Consider the following 18,044-nt stretch of genomic DNA (forward strand, 5'->3'; position numbering starts at 1 on the left):
TGCAGACACAGAAAACCTCACTGTAAGGGCTCTTCTCTGAGCATACCGCGTACAGGACTAGGAGTAATGGGCTTAAGCTATAGCAAAGAAAATCCAGTTTAGATAGCAGAAAAAAAGTATAAGAGGGCAGAGGGTGAAACTGAAATAAACTGCCTGGGAGGATTGTGAAATCCCCATTGTTTGAGGCTTTTTAGAGCAGGTTGGACAAGCCCATCAGGAATGACAAGCAGAGTTCGTCCTGCCTGCAGGCAGAGGATGGGCTAAAAATACCTGAGTCCCTTCAAGCTTTATTTTCAGTGATTTAGCAGAAGGCTGATTAAGCTGCTCAGCACCACCATCAGCTTCAAGACAAAGGCTGCTTTCATTCAGTCAAATACATTCATAGATGAAGGCTTATTTATTTCTTTTTAAAATCTGCATTCCCTTCCTAAACTCATCCTTAGCTTCCCAAATGTATGGTTTTTAACTAGAGAAGATGGTTGAACTCCCAGAGCAATGACACTCAATCCTTTAGTGTGCATCACTAAATTGTTGCTCATTGAAGCCAAATGTACCATGGATTCCCTAAGTTCACTGGGTGTTGTGGGTTGGGTTTGGGTGTTTCAGCATATTCAGTAACTAGAGCTCTCTATCCAAACAAGCCTGTGGTCTGATCTGAATGTCCAGGTGAGGTTCGGTCCCCTGCTGACCATGTCGAGGAAGCTTCATACTGTCACCGGTCACTGCCTGCTCCCCAACCTCTGCGTCGCTCCTGGAACCAAACACAACACACCAGAAAGCAAGAAGAGCTCTGCTGCAGCTAAAGCCACTAATTCGGTAGGTCCCTACTAATGGCTTTTCACCTACATGAAAATTTAAGGGAGATTTTCAAAGGCACCTAAAGGATTTGGGAGCACAAATCCACAGCCAGCATGGCTCATGCTGCTAAGCAACAAAGACATGAGTATATCCTTCTGAGAGCACCCGAGCCTCATTAGAGTCAATGATGTAACTTCTGTTATAAAACTGGTGTTGACTTAACTGCTAGCCTTTTGCAAGAGGATTTTGGTTCCCTCGCTTATCCTTAGTAACAAGAGCCCTGGTCGTACAAAGGGAATAACATTGCCACCCTTACTGCATGCAGTCAGACTCACCACGTACAGGACGGAGACACCTGGTGTGACACAAGCCATCAGACACCCAGTTCAGTAACAAAACGTCAGCCTGTTGCAACATACTACCCCATCAGGAATTTGGAAAACTTCTTTCAAAGAACCCCCTGCTTTTCCCTAGAAGTAGACCCTATAAAAATTATATACTGCATTATTTCAGACTGTATATTGTATGGACATTCTAAGGGTCTTCAACTTGAATATCTTTGCATTGAATTTTCAATGTAGGCTGTAGAGCACATCCAACACCCAACATGGGGCAGCCTGGGGACATTTAGCTCCAGGCATGGCACTGCTGCTACACCACTGCTCGTGCCACAGTTGGGCCAGCACAGCTGTAATACCAAATTAAAAGCATTCAAATGTTTCCAAATAGCCACCAGTGAACATTTCAGGCACCTTATGTACATTCCTTTTTAAGACTATGACAGCATTTCGTGAATTTAGCCAGACAAATGATGAAAATGGAAAGCAAACACTTCAAAAATAATAAAAGAATGACAGCAAACAGCCTCTAGCTGTTGAAGAACAACTGTCCATGCCACAAGCTAATCAACCTGCTTAACTTCACAGGAAAGGCAGGGAGCAGGCAAGCGTCCGCCTTGTCCTCCCGGTCATTCTTTTGTTAACTATTTTTAGATTTAATCTTCTGACACCTATTGACAGTGAAAGCAATTAATGAGCAGAGACTAACATCCTGCATTCTTTTAAAAATAGCAAAGCATGGAGAAAAGATTTAGTCAAGCACATGATGTGAACATGACAGACTTAGCCTCCAGAGAAATCATGTAGCTAAATACACCAGAACTAAATAAAGAATTGTGTAGGTGACTCAGTTTTCCAAACATGGGGCAGGGTCCTGACTGTGAGGAAGTTAAACAAAAGGATTAAGAGAAAAACGTTTATGAAAAGCTTAGTATCTTCTGTTTAAATGGCTCATTCCGCACACACGTTTCAATAAGAAGCAACGCTAAAAGTGCTATTACACCCGTGTGACTTACCAGTTCCAAGATCAGCATGTAAGAGCTCAGATACGAGCTCTGAAAATCATGCAGTAAACTATGCATGTCTACCACAGTGACAGCCCTGAGCCCTATAAGTGTGTTATTCCATTCAGTGTACTACTGATACTGTGGCAATGCTGGGATATGTAACAAGAATGCTGCCTAAGAGACACAGGCCTGGCATTTCAAACTAGGAAAAAATTTAAAGAAATAGAAAAAAACTTGTAAAAAACATTAAATATAACCATCTTGTATCTGCTAATGTTGGGCCATTCTGAATATCTAGAATTTAGGTATCTTTAAAAATTTGGGGAAACTGATAAAAAAGCTTTCAGTCCAATAGATACAGCAGAGGCTGCAAAAGCCATTTTTAGACACTCGAGACTCCTTTGAACAGACTTTACTACTTTCCTAGAACTCGGAGACAGTAATACAATTTCTTATGATAATCAAAAATAATTAAGAGGGATGTGGGGAAGACAGAACTGAAAAAGAAGTCTCTTTTATGACTGCTTTTGTTAATAGAGAAAAAAATACTTGAAAAAAATCATTGAAATACAAAAAACAAACAAACCGCATACTCTAGCATAAGTTCTTCAGTGAATCCCTTCAGGTAACTCACGATTAATTCACTTTCAGAGATCATAGGAAAATAATAGCAGCAGACTGCATTTCCAGAGTGTAAAGCTTTTGGCTTAACGAAGACTCAGGAAGGAGGGACAGCTACTGCAAGCATATCAAATAGCAATAGTTGAAAGAGGTCAGCAGCTTCTCATGACAGCGTGCTGGATTATTTTTCCTGTCCACAATCAAGACTGAGGGTGCCATTCATCAGCAGACATTTTACCATGAAGGTGCAGAGCTCCCTAGTACCCAAAGTACCTGTTGCATCCTGGGTATCTCTGGAAAGATCCATTTGCAAAACTAAAAAGCTCGTTATCGCTGCTTCATTTAGACCCAGTGTACTTGTTGCAATTCTAAAACCTAGAGACATAGAAACTAGAGGAGCAAATGCTTTTAAAAAGTTTGCTTCCAGAAGATAAAGAAATCACATCTCTGTTACTGCAGAAAGCATTACCAGAAAAAGCACTATTGTTACTCCTGGGACGAATCAGCCTGGAGAGCTCAATTAGCTGGCAGAGGGGGGTGGGGAGTGGAACACAAAAGGCTAATTGACATAATATTTGTTTTGCGGACAGAAATGCATTTTTCTTTCAGCTTGTCTATAATTTATGCAATAATACACCTACAAGGATAAGAGGAAAATTATGTATTTTAGTGTTGTATATTTGAACAAAACCAGTACAAATGAGAAAGCTGAACTAAAATGGCAAACGTAGCAAGGTCCCAACATTGACCAAAATTTACACAAAGTCTTCTCCTACACCCACAGCACAAATGGAATCATTTGAATTGTAATCCTTCCTACATTTTTATAGAGTTAACCGTGCAAATATGATGGTTGTTATGTTCATACCTCCTGCATCAGGAACAGCAGTGTTAGTCCCCTACTTCCCTGCCTAAGTATTGGAGAGGGAAGATATATTAATACAGGAATACAAGGGTTTCCAAATTGCACAAAATGTTTATTGTTAGTCTAGTACATTCAATATCATACTGACTAGAATACAGTAATTCAAAATATTTTTGGCGAATTGAAATTTTTTAAAAACCATTTCAAACACTCCAAAAAGCAATGCCATGAAAAATTAACTTAAAATTAAAACAAACATATTCAAGCAACAGTTTCACTTTTGACTACAGAAAACCTCTACATGTGTTTTAGTGGTTTTAACAGTACTGCATTTAAACAAAATATATGAAATCACAAAAAGTGGAAAATACTAAAATACACAATGTTAAAAAACTGAGGCATCCAGATGTGTGAGACTTGTACTTGGAATTACCTGCCCAGTTGTCCCGTTTGTACTCTTTTGGGGCAGTTAATTACTCTGCTGTAGTGGTGCTGTTTCTCCAATCATCTGCTAACACTGTACAGCAACTCTTCTTCAATGCCTTAAATCTAAAGTTTGTCCCTCTTGTTAAGTTCCGTTTACAAATGTATATAATCTAAAATATGCAACCCACTGACAAATCTAGGTGCAATATTAAACGGTACCTTGAAAAACATCCCTATCTTGCTACTTATCATTTGAAGATAGGCAATATTCAGAACAAAATCTGAAAAAGGCAACAAGTTTTGCTTGTTTTTGAATACTGACATGAAAAACAGGAAATTAGAAAAAGGATAAAGTCAATCTTAATATAAGACATTCATTATATAGTGGGACAGATTACAATTATTGGATAAACAGTATTACAATGACTCTTCTACAACTGGTCATTTAATGCACATCTACAATCGTGACTTACTACCACATTTTGTTTTCCTCTATGGAAAGACAGCAACACAATTGAAGACCAGTTTTACTCTGTGTTAAGTCCTAGAATGACAAGTGCCACTGAATCAAGTTCTTCACTCTTTCCTCCCTAAAAGGCTGTGCTTGTGAAGAACCAATAGCCATGAATTCAAAGTGGTCAGCAGTTGCTCTCTACCTGCTGTTCTGATGAAGATTTCCCAACAGAATGTCAATCAATCACCCCAATCAATGTTGGTGGGAAGTGGTTCTGCTGGCCAATTTAAATCCCCTTGAAAAATCCAAGCCTTAATATTACAGCACCAATATACGTATACATATTTTGGAAAAGTTACTAACCGTTTTGGATAGAGCGATATTAGCTGGGCACCTTCCTTAATACTGCCAAGGTCTGATGTCAGCTTTCATCCAAACTGCTGCTTTACTGGGCAGCACAGAGTTGAACTTGGAATCTTGAGAAGAAACTTGTGTTAATTATTTCTTTAAAGCACTTCATTTCCATCACAGGTAGAGCCAAATTAAGGTGCTATTTAAGTGGTACTATAGATGAGCAGAATATTACCACATTCAAACTCAGCAGATGAGCATTTATATTTCAGTTTGTAAAAGTGGTTACTATAATTACACCTATAATACAACCCTTGGAAGAGGTACATTTGCTTGTCAGTACAGTATGTGGAATGTAACCATTTCTTGCAAGAGATTTTGCAACATGAATAACTGCATAGATGACAGTTGTGTGTTTTCAGTTCAGTAAATGTACTTTTAAAGTTTACAAAAAACACAAAAAGTTTCTATAAAAGTCACATTATATCAAGATAATGGGTGGTAAAAGATCATTCATCTGTGATTCATGTTTAATAAATGACTAGTGGAAAGGTGACAGAAACCAAGTTCAAATCAGAAGTTACATTTTTGCTATTGCACTGACTTCACTTGAATCACTAATTTAGAAAAATTCATGTAGTTAAAAATTGTAAAGTTAAACTAGAATACAAAATTTATTTGTAAACATCAGGTAGCCAGTTCTACTAACATGGAATGGACTCTTAGTACTGCAGTACAGTATCTTAGTTATTTACAGCACTTGCCATACGAAGGACAATTCCAGGACACACACAACATCAGTTCACAGTAATTGTGTTCAGAGAACTACCAATGTCAGTGCAGTTTTTCTGTGCAATTTTCCGATTTCCCCGAATTCCTTAAGTCAAATAATACTGTTACAGAGGCCAAGTGCAGATTACTCCCCCCACTCTGATATATATGTATATATCATAAGTGACGAATGATGTCTGCAGGACTTCTGTAAAGGTACTTCCAAATGGCATAGTAATGAACAGCAGCTGCTGTGGCCACAAATACGTGCCAGATGGCATGGGCAAAAGGAATGACTCCATCGCTCTTGAAGAACACCACACCAAGACAATATATCAAGCCTCCCCAGGCAACCTCCTGAAGTCCATCGGTGTTGCTCTGACAATTAACAATTAACAGACAGACAGACAAATTAGAAAACCAGTATACTAACATTTAATTACACTTGTGAAATACTTTATACAATATGTTTCGATAGCACAATAGAACTAGTAGTGGGATAAATCAAAAGTTAAGACAAGTCTGATATTTTGCTTCAGGCTTGTTTTGTTAGCAGAGCAGACAAGCATGAAAAAGCCAATTGCTGAGAAATCATGTTTCTCAAATACAATGCATTAGTCTGATAGAGTTCAGCTACTTCTCATCCACTCAATTTTGTCCTGCTTCACTGAAACGAAAAGCCTCTAGTAAGAGACAAAAAGCTAGCTTTGTTCCACATAAGTTATTTTTAAAGGGGCAAGAGTCAATTTACTTCCCCCATCTTGACCCAGACTGCAGAATCAATTAATTAGATTTTACCTAAAGCTCTTCAACATACCAAGAAAAAGGGACAATTTGTTATCAGAATTTCATTCTACTGTCCTAAAGAAAGCTTCTCTCCCAACTTCTAAGTCTTGAGCAGGCATCAGATACATTCATGAACAGTAAAATCTAGAAGCATTCCATGACAGGTTAATGTATTTTGTATCTTCATCATTTTTACTAAAATCAAGGTAAATTACATATTACATTCAATATCCTTTCAGAGGTAGGGATCTTCATGAAGTTTGGAACCCAAGCTCTTTTTATCTAGACTCCGTGGCCCAGGTTCAACAAAAGAAGGTAACATTTCACTGAATGCAAGCTATAAATCCAAAAATATACTTGACTATATTTGGTTCTTCTGCAGGGAAGTTTATAATTATGGTGGACTAAAATTAAGATCTTTTCAGAAGAAACAGAGCTACACCAGTACTTAAATCAGTTATAAAAGGAAAGTTTGTATATTTGTAATGTCAACAATCACATTCCTTACCATGGAGGTCACTACCAGAGCAGGAGAAAATCCCATCGCTAAGTAGAAAAAGAGTTCAACGATCTTATACCTAAAACAGAGCAAAATGAACCATTTAAGGTGGAGTACATAAAATACAAACATCTCCTTCAACAGTAAAGAAGATATATCTAAGATTTTATGTTAGCATGAGTCCATTCAACTTCTCAAAAAGCTTTTCACACAGATATGTTTTATTACAACAAAGCTGTTATTTATCTCTGTGCATGCTACAGTTGCAGACAATACCTTCTTCACTGAATACTGCCTAGATGCATTCATTTGCATTAAATACTAATGAGAATAAAATATTCAGACAACTTATATTCTCTTATTTGAGAAGCTCAACAGCTCATTGCCAAAACAAAGAACAGTCTGTCTTGCCCACTGAAAGTACATAAGAGCAGGCTCTAGAACTTGCCGAACTCAAGGACGCATATTTCAAATTAGAAACACTAGTACTACTATTAGAATGTAGCAGGAGTTAGTAGATCTCAATATATATGCAGTATAATCTACACATATTACTACATAAATTAGTGGCATAAAAAAGTTCACTTTTTTTTTTTTTTTTTACATTACCCACTCATTCCTGTTTTCTTGTAGTAAAGTTAAGAAGTTTTAAAATTGGATACTTCCCTCCCACCACTTTAAGAGGAGACAGCAATATACCCTAAAGGCAGGTTATGACAGAGTGAATACACTTATCATTTGACAAGATAGAATTTTGCATCACTCATCACTTATTTCCACCATCTCAAAGGTCTTATTTCCATCTATGAAAGGCCAGGTACTTTAAGGAACATTCAGAAAGCAAGAAAACCACAAAGTTTAAAAGTTGAATGCAAATAATAATTCTTACTTTTCATGGTAGAGAAACACATAAATGGTTCCTCCAGCAGCCATCAGCCAGATAAACCAACGCATGTGAGATGCTAGAGGTCCAAGCTCACGTAGATTTAGCCTGGAAGTACAGAGATTTCAACAGACAAAATTAATGAATGAATGAAGCATATTGACACAAGAGTAGGAGGCTTGGTAAAAATAAATATTCAGAGCTATAACGTAGGCACAATGAGGGAGAAAATATTTGGACATACAGAGGTAGAAGGTATGCTTATATTGATGTAACAACAGCACAATGTGGAATACACATAAACAAACAGCTTTCTAGTGCTTTCAAATACTACTTCCTGTTTTGCAAATCCCAGGGGATTATTACATTCCATTGCACAATGCAGAATGTAGTCAGTTGCTTATATGAAGACACCTATAGAATGTGAAATGTCACAATGATAGCCTGTTTACATTGGAAAAAGCTTTAATTCTGAAGCTGTGCTTCAGACTTCTTACCATGGTGCATATGATGCTGCAATGAAGACGTAGATCATCATTCTGTCACACATGTGAAAGCAATGCTCCATTGTCCTAGTAGGAGAAAGAACGAGTTCATCAAGTAAGATACTGGAAAGATTTTTGTATCACCACATTTTCCTGACACATTTTGGAATTACTTTAGGGGAAATGCCATTATCTCCTTAACCTCTTAAAACCATTTGGAGGACTGTCGACCTTTATTCTACTTCACAATGTCATAAGCAAGACACGTAGGAGATGAGCGCTCTTCCATCCCTCTCATCGTACATTCTGCTCACTGTCAAGGAGGCAGAATGCTGTCACATCAACCCTCTCTAATCCAGAAACTTATCCTGTTACTACTAGTTAAATGCTATTTATGGCCCAGAATTATATAGCGGTAACAAAAAATACAAAGAAAATCACACCTTAGTTTTCCTGTTGCACCCTTGCTCCCAAGGCTGTTAGCCGTGTATCGCATTTCATTTCTCTTGGCAAATTCTGTGTTAAAGTATTTGAGCATGCCATAGTCCCAAGCTGTCCTCATTTCTAAAATGGGCTTATATCCACCATGCACTTGTATTATGTTCTTCCAATGCAATTGCTAGATTAAGACACGTTAGGTTATCAGTTGCGTTGGAAGAACAAAAAAACCCTTCCCAAAAGGCACCAAACATTGCAAGTTTGTTTGCACATGAACTTGGCTCATTATTTCTTCCAACAGAATCAAGGTTTTAGTTCATTTTGTTTTGCTGTTTTATTTTGTTTGTTTGTTTTGAAGTGATTCAGTACAAGGCACTACCCCAACCTTCTGTAAAATCATTACTTTTTGACTACTTTAGAAATACAGTGTTAAAACATCACAGAACATGAAAATAAATAAAACATCGCATACAAGAGCTATAATGATACCTTAAGTGACTCTTTTTCCAAGAAACTATATGAAATACCGTGGAGACAATGAAGAGCGCACAGAGCCCCATGCCATACATCCATGCTGTTATCTTTTCCCATCGATCATCAGAAAGCCGGTGGAGAAGGGCACTACCCACAATTGCAGGAACAATAAGGAACTAAAAACCAAAACAAAATACAAACAAATGTTAATACTGTACTTGCTACCAACATAGCTACTACCCACAGTACTGTAACAGCAAGGTGGATGGTTTTATGGCATGCTGCAGTATTACATGTATGACATTTGATGGCAGCCTCCCAACTGGCAGGAACTTTTCATTTAGTTGCAAGTTGACACACAAGGGTCTAGACTTCGGCAGTGTCTCAGACAGCTAGGTTATACCTGCCTGTAATAAGTTTCTCCTCACATGGAACTACCATAAGCTACTAGCTCCTCTAGCCATGATACAAAATCAGACAAAAGGATTTACAAAGTCTGACTAGTGGTGGTTTTTTTTCCTCCTCATTCTGCTTTGTATTTCTATAAAGGTTTTCATCTAACTCTAGGCTCAGATCTAAACCACCACTTGTGCACAGAGGCTAAGCACAGGACAGACCAAAAGAAACTTAAATCTCAAATGAAAAAATAAAGTATTTCAAAGTGTGCAGTTAAATAGAAGGTAACAAAATTAATCAAAGGCTTTGCAGAGCTTGGGTTTTAGATATAAGTTACCTGCAGACTTATGAAGATTCTTAATGCACAAATATGAAGTTCTTATACTGCAACGTATCCCTGACTGTTTTCCTTACCATCTCCCTCTCAAGCAGCTTTAATACAGATTTTCCAAAGTGACCACTGCTATAACATCATGATGGAATTAGCATGCTCACATAAAGTATCTAAGAGGAGGGCTGCAGGTTTCATAGAATCACTTTCCTCTCCAGGATAAATTACCTTATCTATCTTTGTCTCATTCAGGGGGAAAAAAAGAAAAAAAGAACATGTCAAATTAAGTATTTAGAGAAAAGAACCTGCTGTCTCAGACATTTCTACCTGTCTCCTTCTACTATGAAAGAGTATCTTTGTCAGCCTTTAAGTTAAAAACTCTGTAGAAGTTCCTTTTCAGACCCTACTGTATATCTTAAACATGAATTAAGTCACTGGAATTGGAATAACTTCATAGATTAAATACTTCATAGGTTAACCTAAGTCTCACATACTAAACAAAGCTAGGAACCACTAATGTTTAAACAAATCTGGCAATTCTGCTCTGCACTACAGGTTTGATAGCTTAGAACACAAAGTGCAGGCTAGACCAGAACTATCTTTGTCCTGTGTCTACATGTAGACAAGAAACTGAGGCTCTCATCACAGCTATGGTTCAAAAGATGCACAGCATACTGAATGAATCTGTAAAGCAGCTGGTTAATCCAGAGAAAGGGTTAAAAAAAGACAAAACAATTCTTTTACTTCTGGATTTTGAAGTACCTCACCTGTCACTTCATTACTATTATAGCTTCTTCCTTTCTGCAAAGCTTGGTACATTCAAACCAAAAGCTGTAGAGCCATACAAATGAGAAGTATGGCATTCTTGTGTCTACAGCATTTGGACCAGAGGTGAAAATACTTTGAGTTTTGCAATGAGACTATGGAAGTTGACCTCACGCACTTTAAGGCCAAAAATAGTCTTCCAGTCTGGCTTCTCGTTTATCACAAACCACAGATTTCCATGTACGTATCCTGGAGAGCCCTCAAATTCAAGTAAGGTTAAAAAGTGTTTCACTCCTCTGGAGATTAGTCACTCCTGATTTCCACATATGGCATACAGTTTAAAGTGTGGCTAAGGCCCTTGAGACAGCAGGGAACTGATTAGATGTGACAGTTGTTTCATTTCATATTTGCAGGAGACAGGAAAATGCTAAGCTCCAGAAGTTTTTTGTTTTTTTTTTTTAGCTGGGCTTCTTTAAGCTGCAGGATCATGCTGCATCCACATTTGTCAGCTTGCTTCCCAATTTCTGATATAAATTTCAATTTGACTAAACTTGACAGAGAACCGAAAAGTTTCAGAGATATTCTGTATCCACAAGTGTCACGAGCATGACAAATCCCTACTAAATCTCTGTTACAGGCCTAGGCATGAGCTGCTCAGAGATTCCACCTGGAGCTCCAATTGAGACCTTCTCATAGGAAGGAAGGCCTCCGAGGAAACTAGATTTAGATATTACAGAACATCTTGCCTTTCTTATGGAGGTATCCCAGCTTCTTACCAGTCTACTAAAATAAATGTTTCACAAGATAAGCTATAATGCATAATGCTCAAATGGACCAACACATAGTTTGCTGCCAATCGCTTTTTCCAAAAAACTCTTGTATATAAAGTTTCAGGATAAAAACAAGCAATTTTCTGTTCCTCTCTCTTTGCACCTTCAGAGAAAAGAACACAGCCAGAAATGAGTATGTGGTTGAAGGGCTGAATTCATCTCTTTTCTGCTTTGTCGGTCTCTAACGAATGATTCTATTTCTCACAGGGAACAATACCATACTAACATGAGAAGGATTTATTGTGTTTTATTTTTCTCCCTAAGTATTCTATTTGGAAACACTTTGCCTCTGTGCCCAATATGCATCATGGGAACAGTTAGACTAAACAAGAGATGTTCTATTGCTTTTTTTCTGACCAAAAATAGCTAGATTAAAAACAAAATCCAGAAATGATACTCTGCTGTTTGAGACAACTGGATAGAAGTTCTTTAGGTTCTAACACCATACCACATAACGTGATACAATGGACTTTATTAAACCTAATTTATGTCTCACAAAAACAAACACTAGTCAGCTAAACAAGACATCTTCATTTCAAAAAGTTGCTAGCACAAAAACAGTATTCTTCAGAATAGAGAAGCAATCAGTCCTTTAAAAGGAGTGGTATTTACCAGAAACTTAGTCAAATAACCAGAATTGATAGAATGAATGTGACTGTGCTGTGTCACTTTACAGGAATGACATAGCATATCTAAGTTGCCAACATTCCTAATAATAAAATTACCCAGAAGTTAAAGAAATTTTGCTTATTTCATCATGAAGTACAATTCTTCCAAATGAAAACCGTCACCCACCAACTTAATGTACTGTGAACAAAACAAGACCGATAATGCTCCGATTTACTGACTCCATTGCCTTCACTAATACTTGCTAAGGCAGAAATGGGACTGGCAGAAGGATTTACAGAATGAGAGAAAGGCAACAGTTTCACTAAGTTTTCTAGAGAAATGCCAGAACAAAATGAGCCTGAAGTTACAACAACAATACAAAAAGACGACAAAGGATTAAAATGTATTTATTTACAGCTACAGGATGGAATCTTTAAGAGGCAGCTTAGGTGCAATCCCCCCATGATATGTTTTGCAGAAACTGACTACCACAACCACTGCTGTCACAAATAACAGCCACTGTAAAAAACTAAGGCACAAAGAAAGATCCAGAAACAGTAAGCTGTAGACCTGAGCAGTCATACTTCAGTGAAATTACACTCTCTAGGTATCAGTTTATAGGTATCTCCCATCTTTTTGGGGTTGCTGAGAAAACTGGTACTTTGGTCAGTATTTTATCTGTATTTCTTTCATATTTCTGTAGGCAATCTCTCCCACAGAGAGGTTTAAAAAAAAAATGTTAAAAATTGCTTTTGTCTGGAACATTCATGCCAACTTAAATTTGGACATGAGGCTATGCAGCTCATATAGTCAACAACACAAACTTTGATGCACAAGCCACTGTGGCAAAGCATGTATTACCATGGAAGAGCATATACATGGCTCTCACGTGCCCTTTATTGAGAGGGAAGTGCTTATAGCATAAAGATAGCCCCTACAGTTCCTCTTTGAAAAGGAAGACAAAGACCGACAAAGCAGCCAAAAAAGCCACGTGACACTTAGACAGAACCATGAAAGACTGCCCATCTCAAGCTTCCTGCTCCACAATCGCAGCCCTGAAGCCATATAGTCTCTCTTTACTCATGAATTTTCTCTTCACGAATAATGAGACAGGTGTCATGGAATGAGAAGTCTACTGGTGACTTGGGTTTTGCACTATACAGAGGACAGAGAAACTGCTACTATCGGTCAGGTAGAACTGAGACATTTTCATCATAAGAGCACTTCTGAAATTTTGATGATTCCTCTTTCCATGCTCCAATGGCCTGGAAAATGCTCCAAGCCTCATTTTTGAAATATTTACTCTTTTTCCATGCACTTCACAAACCAAAACTAGAACTTATTTTAAGAATAGTTCCTCCTTTCAAGGCAGTTGGAAGCAGCTTTTAGAGCAGTATAACACGAATTGTGGCTAAATTCTGAAGTTTTTATATATCAGAACATGTCTTTTGTCTGATAAACCTTACAAGCACTAAAAAGTTTCAAGATGAAACAGCAACTTGCCCAATGCTTTGATTTAGCTTACCTTACAATTCAAATGCTTATTACTCCTGCTTCTCAAACAGTTTCCTTCCTGTTCTTCTAAACAGAGAGCAGTTTTTCTGTCTCTACATTCAACTGCTTAGCTGCCCTTCCTGTCTCCTAGTGACTAAAGACAAGTCAGTGCTTCGTTTAAGGTTAAAGACATTTTAAACAGCCTTTCTAGTTAGAAATTTGAAGCCACCTTACTATGCTACAAAGTTATCTTTTAAATTTTGAATCAAAAAGCAACGTATGGGATTCTGTATCCCCATTTATTAATTGACATTTTTGAAGCAGGTGCTTAAACTGACCACCATATATTTTTAAACCAAAACCAGAAGAGATACCTACCTGAGGACTACAGTTACGCTCATAAAATACAAGTTGACTATTTTCTGAATTGCAAGTAAAAAGAAATAGGAGGAAAATGGAGAATCATTGCTATTAACCATAAGCTATTTTGTATATATTATGTCACTGCCCTAATTGAAAACTTATCTAGCAACTACTACTCAACTACTTGATCTTCTAACATTTAGTAAAACAGGCTGTAACGTGGAAGAGGAAAAAAAGCATCTCCCCAGCTTTTTCCGTATAATTCATTGTGTTTTCCCAGAAGAGATTTCTATCTCAAGGCTTTAGATTTTGATTAAAAGATATTTATTGCATACAATTTTATTTAAGGAGTAATCCCTCTATTGTACTATACTTTATACTATATTTTCTTCCAAAGCGTATGTTAACATATGCCCAAGTTGTGAGCAGATCACGGTAGATTTTAGCATGTAGCTTGACTGTTCAGAATTAGGATTAGACAAATTCACCATAAACAGCATTATACCACAAAACACTGATATAACAGCAGCAGGTTACAGCCAAGGTAACAGGCAGGAATATGACATGCCTGTTGTTCAACTGGATGAAGCTTAGAACTGCTAAGGAGTACAGCAACTTCTGCCAGATATCTTGACAGCCAACTTTTTGGCCAGGATTTGTACAAGGATTAGAAGATAAACTACATACTTGTGCAAACTAACAGAATGTTGCTTCATTTCTCTAGACAAATAAGCACATATTTACATAATGTTGTACAAGAGACCCTTGGCTTAAACACACACAAGCTTCAGTCAGCTTTTCTATATGTAAACCAAGAAGATTCCATTTCTACGAGTAACACAGAGCTGCATGTTTGTTATTTATAAAATACACATGAAGGATCTAGGAAGAGCTCTGTTCTTAAAGGACTGAAGAGTCCCATGCACCACACCATGAGCATTTGTATCTGTGGCTCACTCAGACACATTGGAGGTAAAAGAATGTAGCCAAAGTCAAACCTACTTCAAATGTTTGGAGTAAAACACGAGATCAATGACAAGCACTGGCTGCCTTTATAAAAGGGCAAATGCTAAGTTTAAAAAAAAAGTTTAAGACTCCTTTCCAACTACAAAAAAAAGTGGGACTGCTTTCATTATTTTGTATACATATCACATATTCAAATCTAGTATGGGTCTTTACATGACAAAAATAAGGACAGACTAGGATTTTTAAGAGGGCTGTCTAGCGTTTATGATCAGCATTGTTATTGTCCCTTTCAAAACAGGGAATTGAAGAGAATCAAAGAATCAGTTTACAGATATTAAGTATCAGAACTAAGCCATTTTAGCTCTTCTAGCTATTATTATCCACATTATTATGTGTTGTTTTTTTTAAATGAATCTTTTGCATTCTAACCTGAATAAATCTCTGATACTTCCAATATAGAATTCCCATATTACTACATGAGCACAGCACCAGGAAATCTGAGTTGCAAGATTTACTAGTATATTTATTTATTTGCTTATTTGCAGTCATCCTTTCACTGGCACAAGGTAAAACCACATAAAAACATGAAATTAACTTTGGTAAAAGGGAATCTTGAAAAGCATTTGGAACTTCTGGAGATTCAGAACAAGGACTAGTGATTACCAGCCATCTAGTTAGTGTTACATTTAATGGGCTGTTACAGCTGAAGCTTACACAAAAAAAAGCAGAATAGTTATAAATATATGCTTGGGCAAAGCTAAGTATTTAGCCATGTAAAAAAAATTACTGAAACACAGTTCAAAAAAAAAAGTACTTACTGCATGTGTGTAACAGTTAGCAGCATGTTCATAGCAAGTGGGTTTGTAGCGGCTGTTCGCTGGAGCTGGGTGGTTCATGAACCTGTTGAATAATTAAGGAGTGTTGTTAGGAAAGTTAATAAACCATCTCCTTGGAGCATCATGAAGGAATACCTCCAACCCAGTAACATTAAAAATACGTGTACAGACACGTTTAAGGTAACTGTTACAAAATTCAAATTTTTCTCAAATATGTTCTCTTACCAGAAAGATCAGTTGACCATTCAGTACACAGACAGTCACAGAAATGTTTTTATCTTTAACCAAGGCTTTTCTCATTTAACAGAAGTTGCATACAGAAGTCATACCCCTCCCCTTTTCCACTTGCTTGGTCAAATAAAGAATTGTCTCCTGTTTTAAATACATAATACTCAAAATTTTCTTGAATTATGGCCCTCATGATAGCTGCCAAGGGTTACTCTTCTTGAAAGAAATTCTTGAAACTCCAGCAATATTCCAGTTCTATAACACTTCAGAATAAGCCAACTTGAACTTTGTCTTTTCTACTCCCATAGCAAGCAACATTTGCTGTTGGAGTGTCAGATGGCTCAGTTTTTTCTTTGTGGCTAGTGCTATCTTCTGTCTGTAACTAAAAGAAGTCACACAGAGAAGAAAGGATATGCTAATGGTTAACTCAGAAGAGGAATCATTTCAAGAGCATTTCCATGACATTCCATCTTTTTCTCTAAGAATTTTCAAACATTACCTAACAAACAATCAATCTCACCAAACAAAGCCTATGCAAGTCAAACCAAGTATGATGAAACTTGAGAAAGTTGTGGAAGAGCTAGCCAAAACAAATGTTGCGTTTAACTATTCCAAGGAGCCCAACTTTTGAGTTGTTTCTGTGAAACTACAAAAATAAAGCGTGTGTATAAAAACCTTGGAAAACCAGCACGCATCCATATGCAACCAGTCAAAGATCAAAGTTAGAAGCTACCGCAACAACAGTACCATGTGTGTTAGCCCAGCACAGCCTACTATCATACAAAAGAACTGCTTTCACTAATAAATTGTCTTTGTATATTCCAGGTTATGGCAGACTATTATAAAACTAGGCATTGGCAATTAGTCAGGTATCCAACAAGGCAGGGAACAGCTTCACAACAAATACAGAACATGTCTATGTTCAGAACTGAGAACAGTTTTATTAGCAGGATTTATATACAGGGCTTGTTAGAAAAACTTTGGTCCTGCCTCATGTCCCTCCTGGTTTAAGTGAGAAACAATTCTATTTTTGGGACATCTATAAAATATTGACTAATTTCAAAACAGTGAGAAAAAAGGGGGAAAGAAAAAAAAAACACATACCAAAAAAGCCCCACTCAGCCAGAATCTTGTCGTATGAGCAAGCAGTTCCTGATTTCTGGGATAAGATACTTGGTTTACAAATCATTCAATAAAACCTTTTTTCTTCTAAACTGATATATGAAAATTTGCTAAGACTTAAACAGCCTTGATAAAGTAACACAGTATCATCATGTCCAAATTATGGCAATTTCAAAAAAAAATGTTTCAAATGTTATGAATGTAAAGGATTAAAAAATGTGTATTTTAGTCACAGAAGCTGAGTATAAAATGTTGTTACAAATGAATAGTTCCAAGGAAGTTAATGTATAGAAATGGCAATTTTTTTGCCAGTGAAAAATAACACTCTTCTCTAAGAGGATAATGCAATTGTAGTCATATGCACAGGCTTGTGGAACATTTGGAAAACAATATTGTTGCCCTGTGCATACAGATCTTCAACAGCTGCTGAAGACCATCTCAACATCATCTAAAGATGGAACACTCAGTTCACTCAGTTCTGCTTCCAAGTTTGGAAAACATTTAAAAATAAAAGCATCTGTTGGCTCAGTTGAGTGACCAGGATTAGACTGCCCTTGCTCAACTCCATAGACTCAAAGTCACAGAAAGCCTTCCACTGATTATGTCTAGAACATTACTAAGTTTCTCCAGAGGCCATGGTGGTACCTTGGAGGTCTTACAAGAAGAGAGAGGCTACAAAAACCTGAAGAACACAAAGGAATAAGCTTATCCTCAGCGTCACAATTTCTATTGTTCAAAACTTCTGTATATTATCATCTAATAAGCTATAAATAATTGAAGGTAGCCTGCTAATGGGATCTTCCATTACCCATTAGAGGATTAGAACACAAAGATATTAACAAAGCTATCCTTTCTCTATTATCTACGCAAAGGGCGTTTTCCCACTCTTGGTGCCAACACAAGAATGA

At 37.2% G+C, this 18,044-nt stretch overlaps 1 protein-coding gene across 2 annotated transcripts in view; it reads right to left on the bottom strand.

Annotated features, from left to right (window-relative positions):
• Positions 1-3,720: 3,720 nt before the first annotated feature.
• The window catches only part of MMD (monocyte to macrophage differentiation associated), a 42,281-nt gene continuing 27,957 nt past the window's right edge, over positions 3,721-18,044 (bottom strand). For both annotated transcript variants that reach the window (XM_066980261.1, XM_048064290.2), the window contains exons 2-7: positions 15,769-15,850; positions 9,212-9,372; positions 8,297-8,371; positions 7,806-7,907; positions 6,926-6,995; positions 3,721-6,009 (exon numbers count right to left, since the gene is read on the bottom strand). In XM_066980261.1, coding sequence (XP_066836362.1) covers positions 5,809-6,009; positions 6,926-6,995; positions 7,806-7,907; positions 8,297-8,371; positions 9,212-9,372; positions 15,769-15,850 — 691 coding nt within the window. In that variant the 3' untranslated portion in view covers positions 3,721-5,808. The remainder of the gene's footprint in view (positions 6,010-6,925; positions 6,996-7,805; positions 7,908-8,296; positions 8,372-9,211; positions 9,373-15,768; positions 15,851-18,044) is intronic.

Source organism: Anser cygnoides, chromosome 19 (genome assembly GCF_040182565.1).
Source record: "Anser cygnoides isolate HZ-2024a breed goose chromosome 19, Taihu_goose_T2T_genome, whole genome shotgun sequence".
NCBI lineage: Eukaryota > Metazoa > Chordata > Aves > Anseriformes > Anatidae > Anser > Anser cygnoides.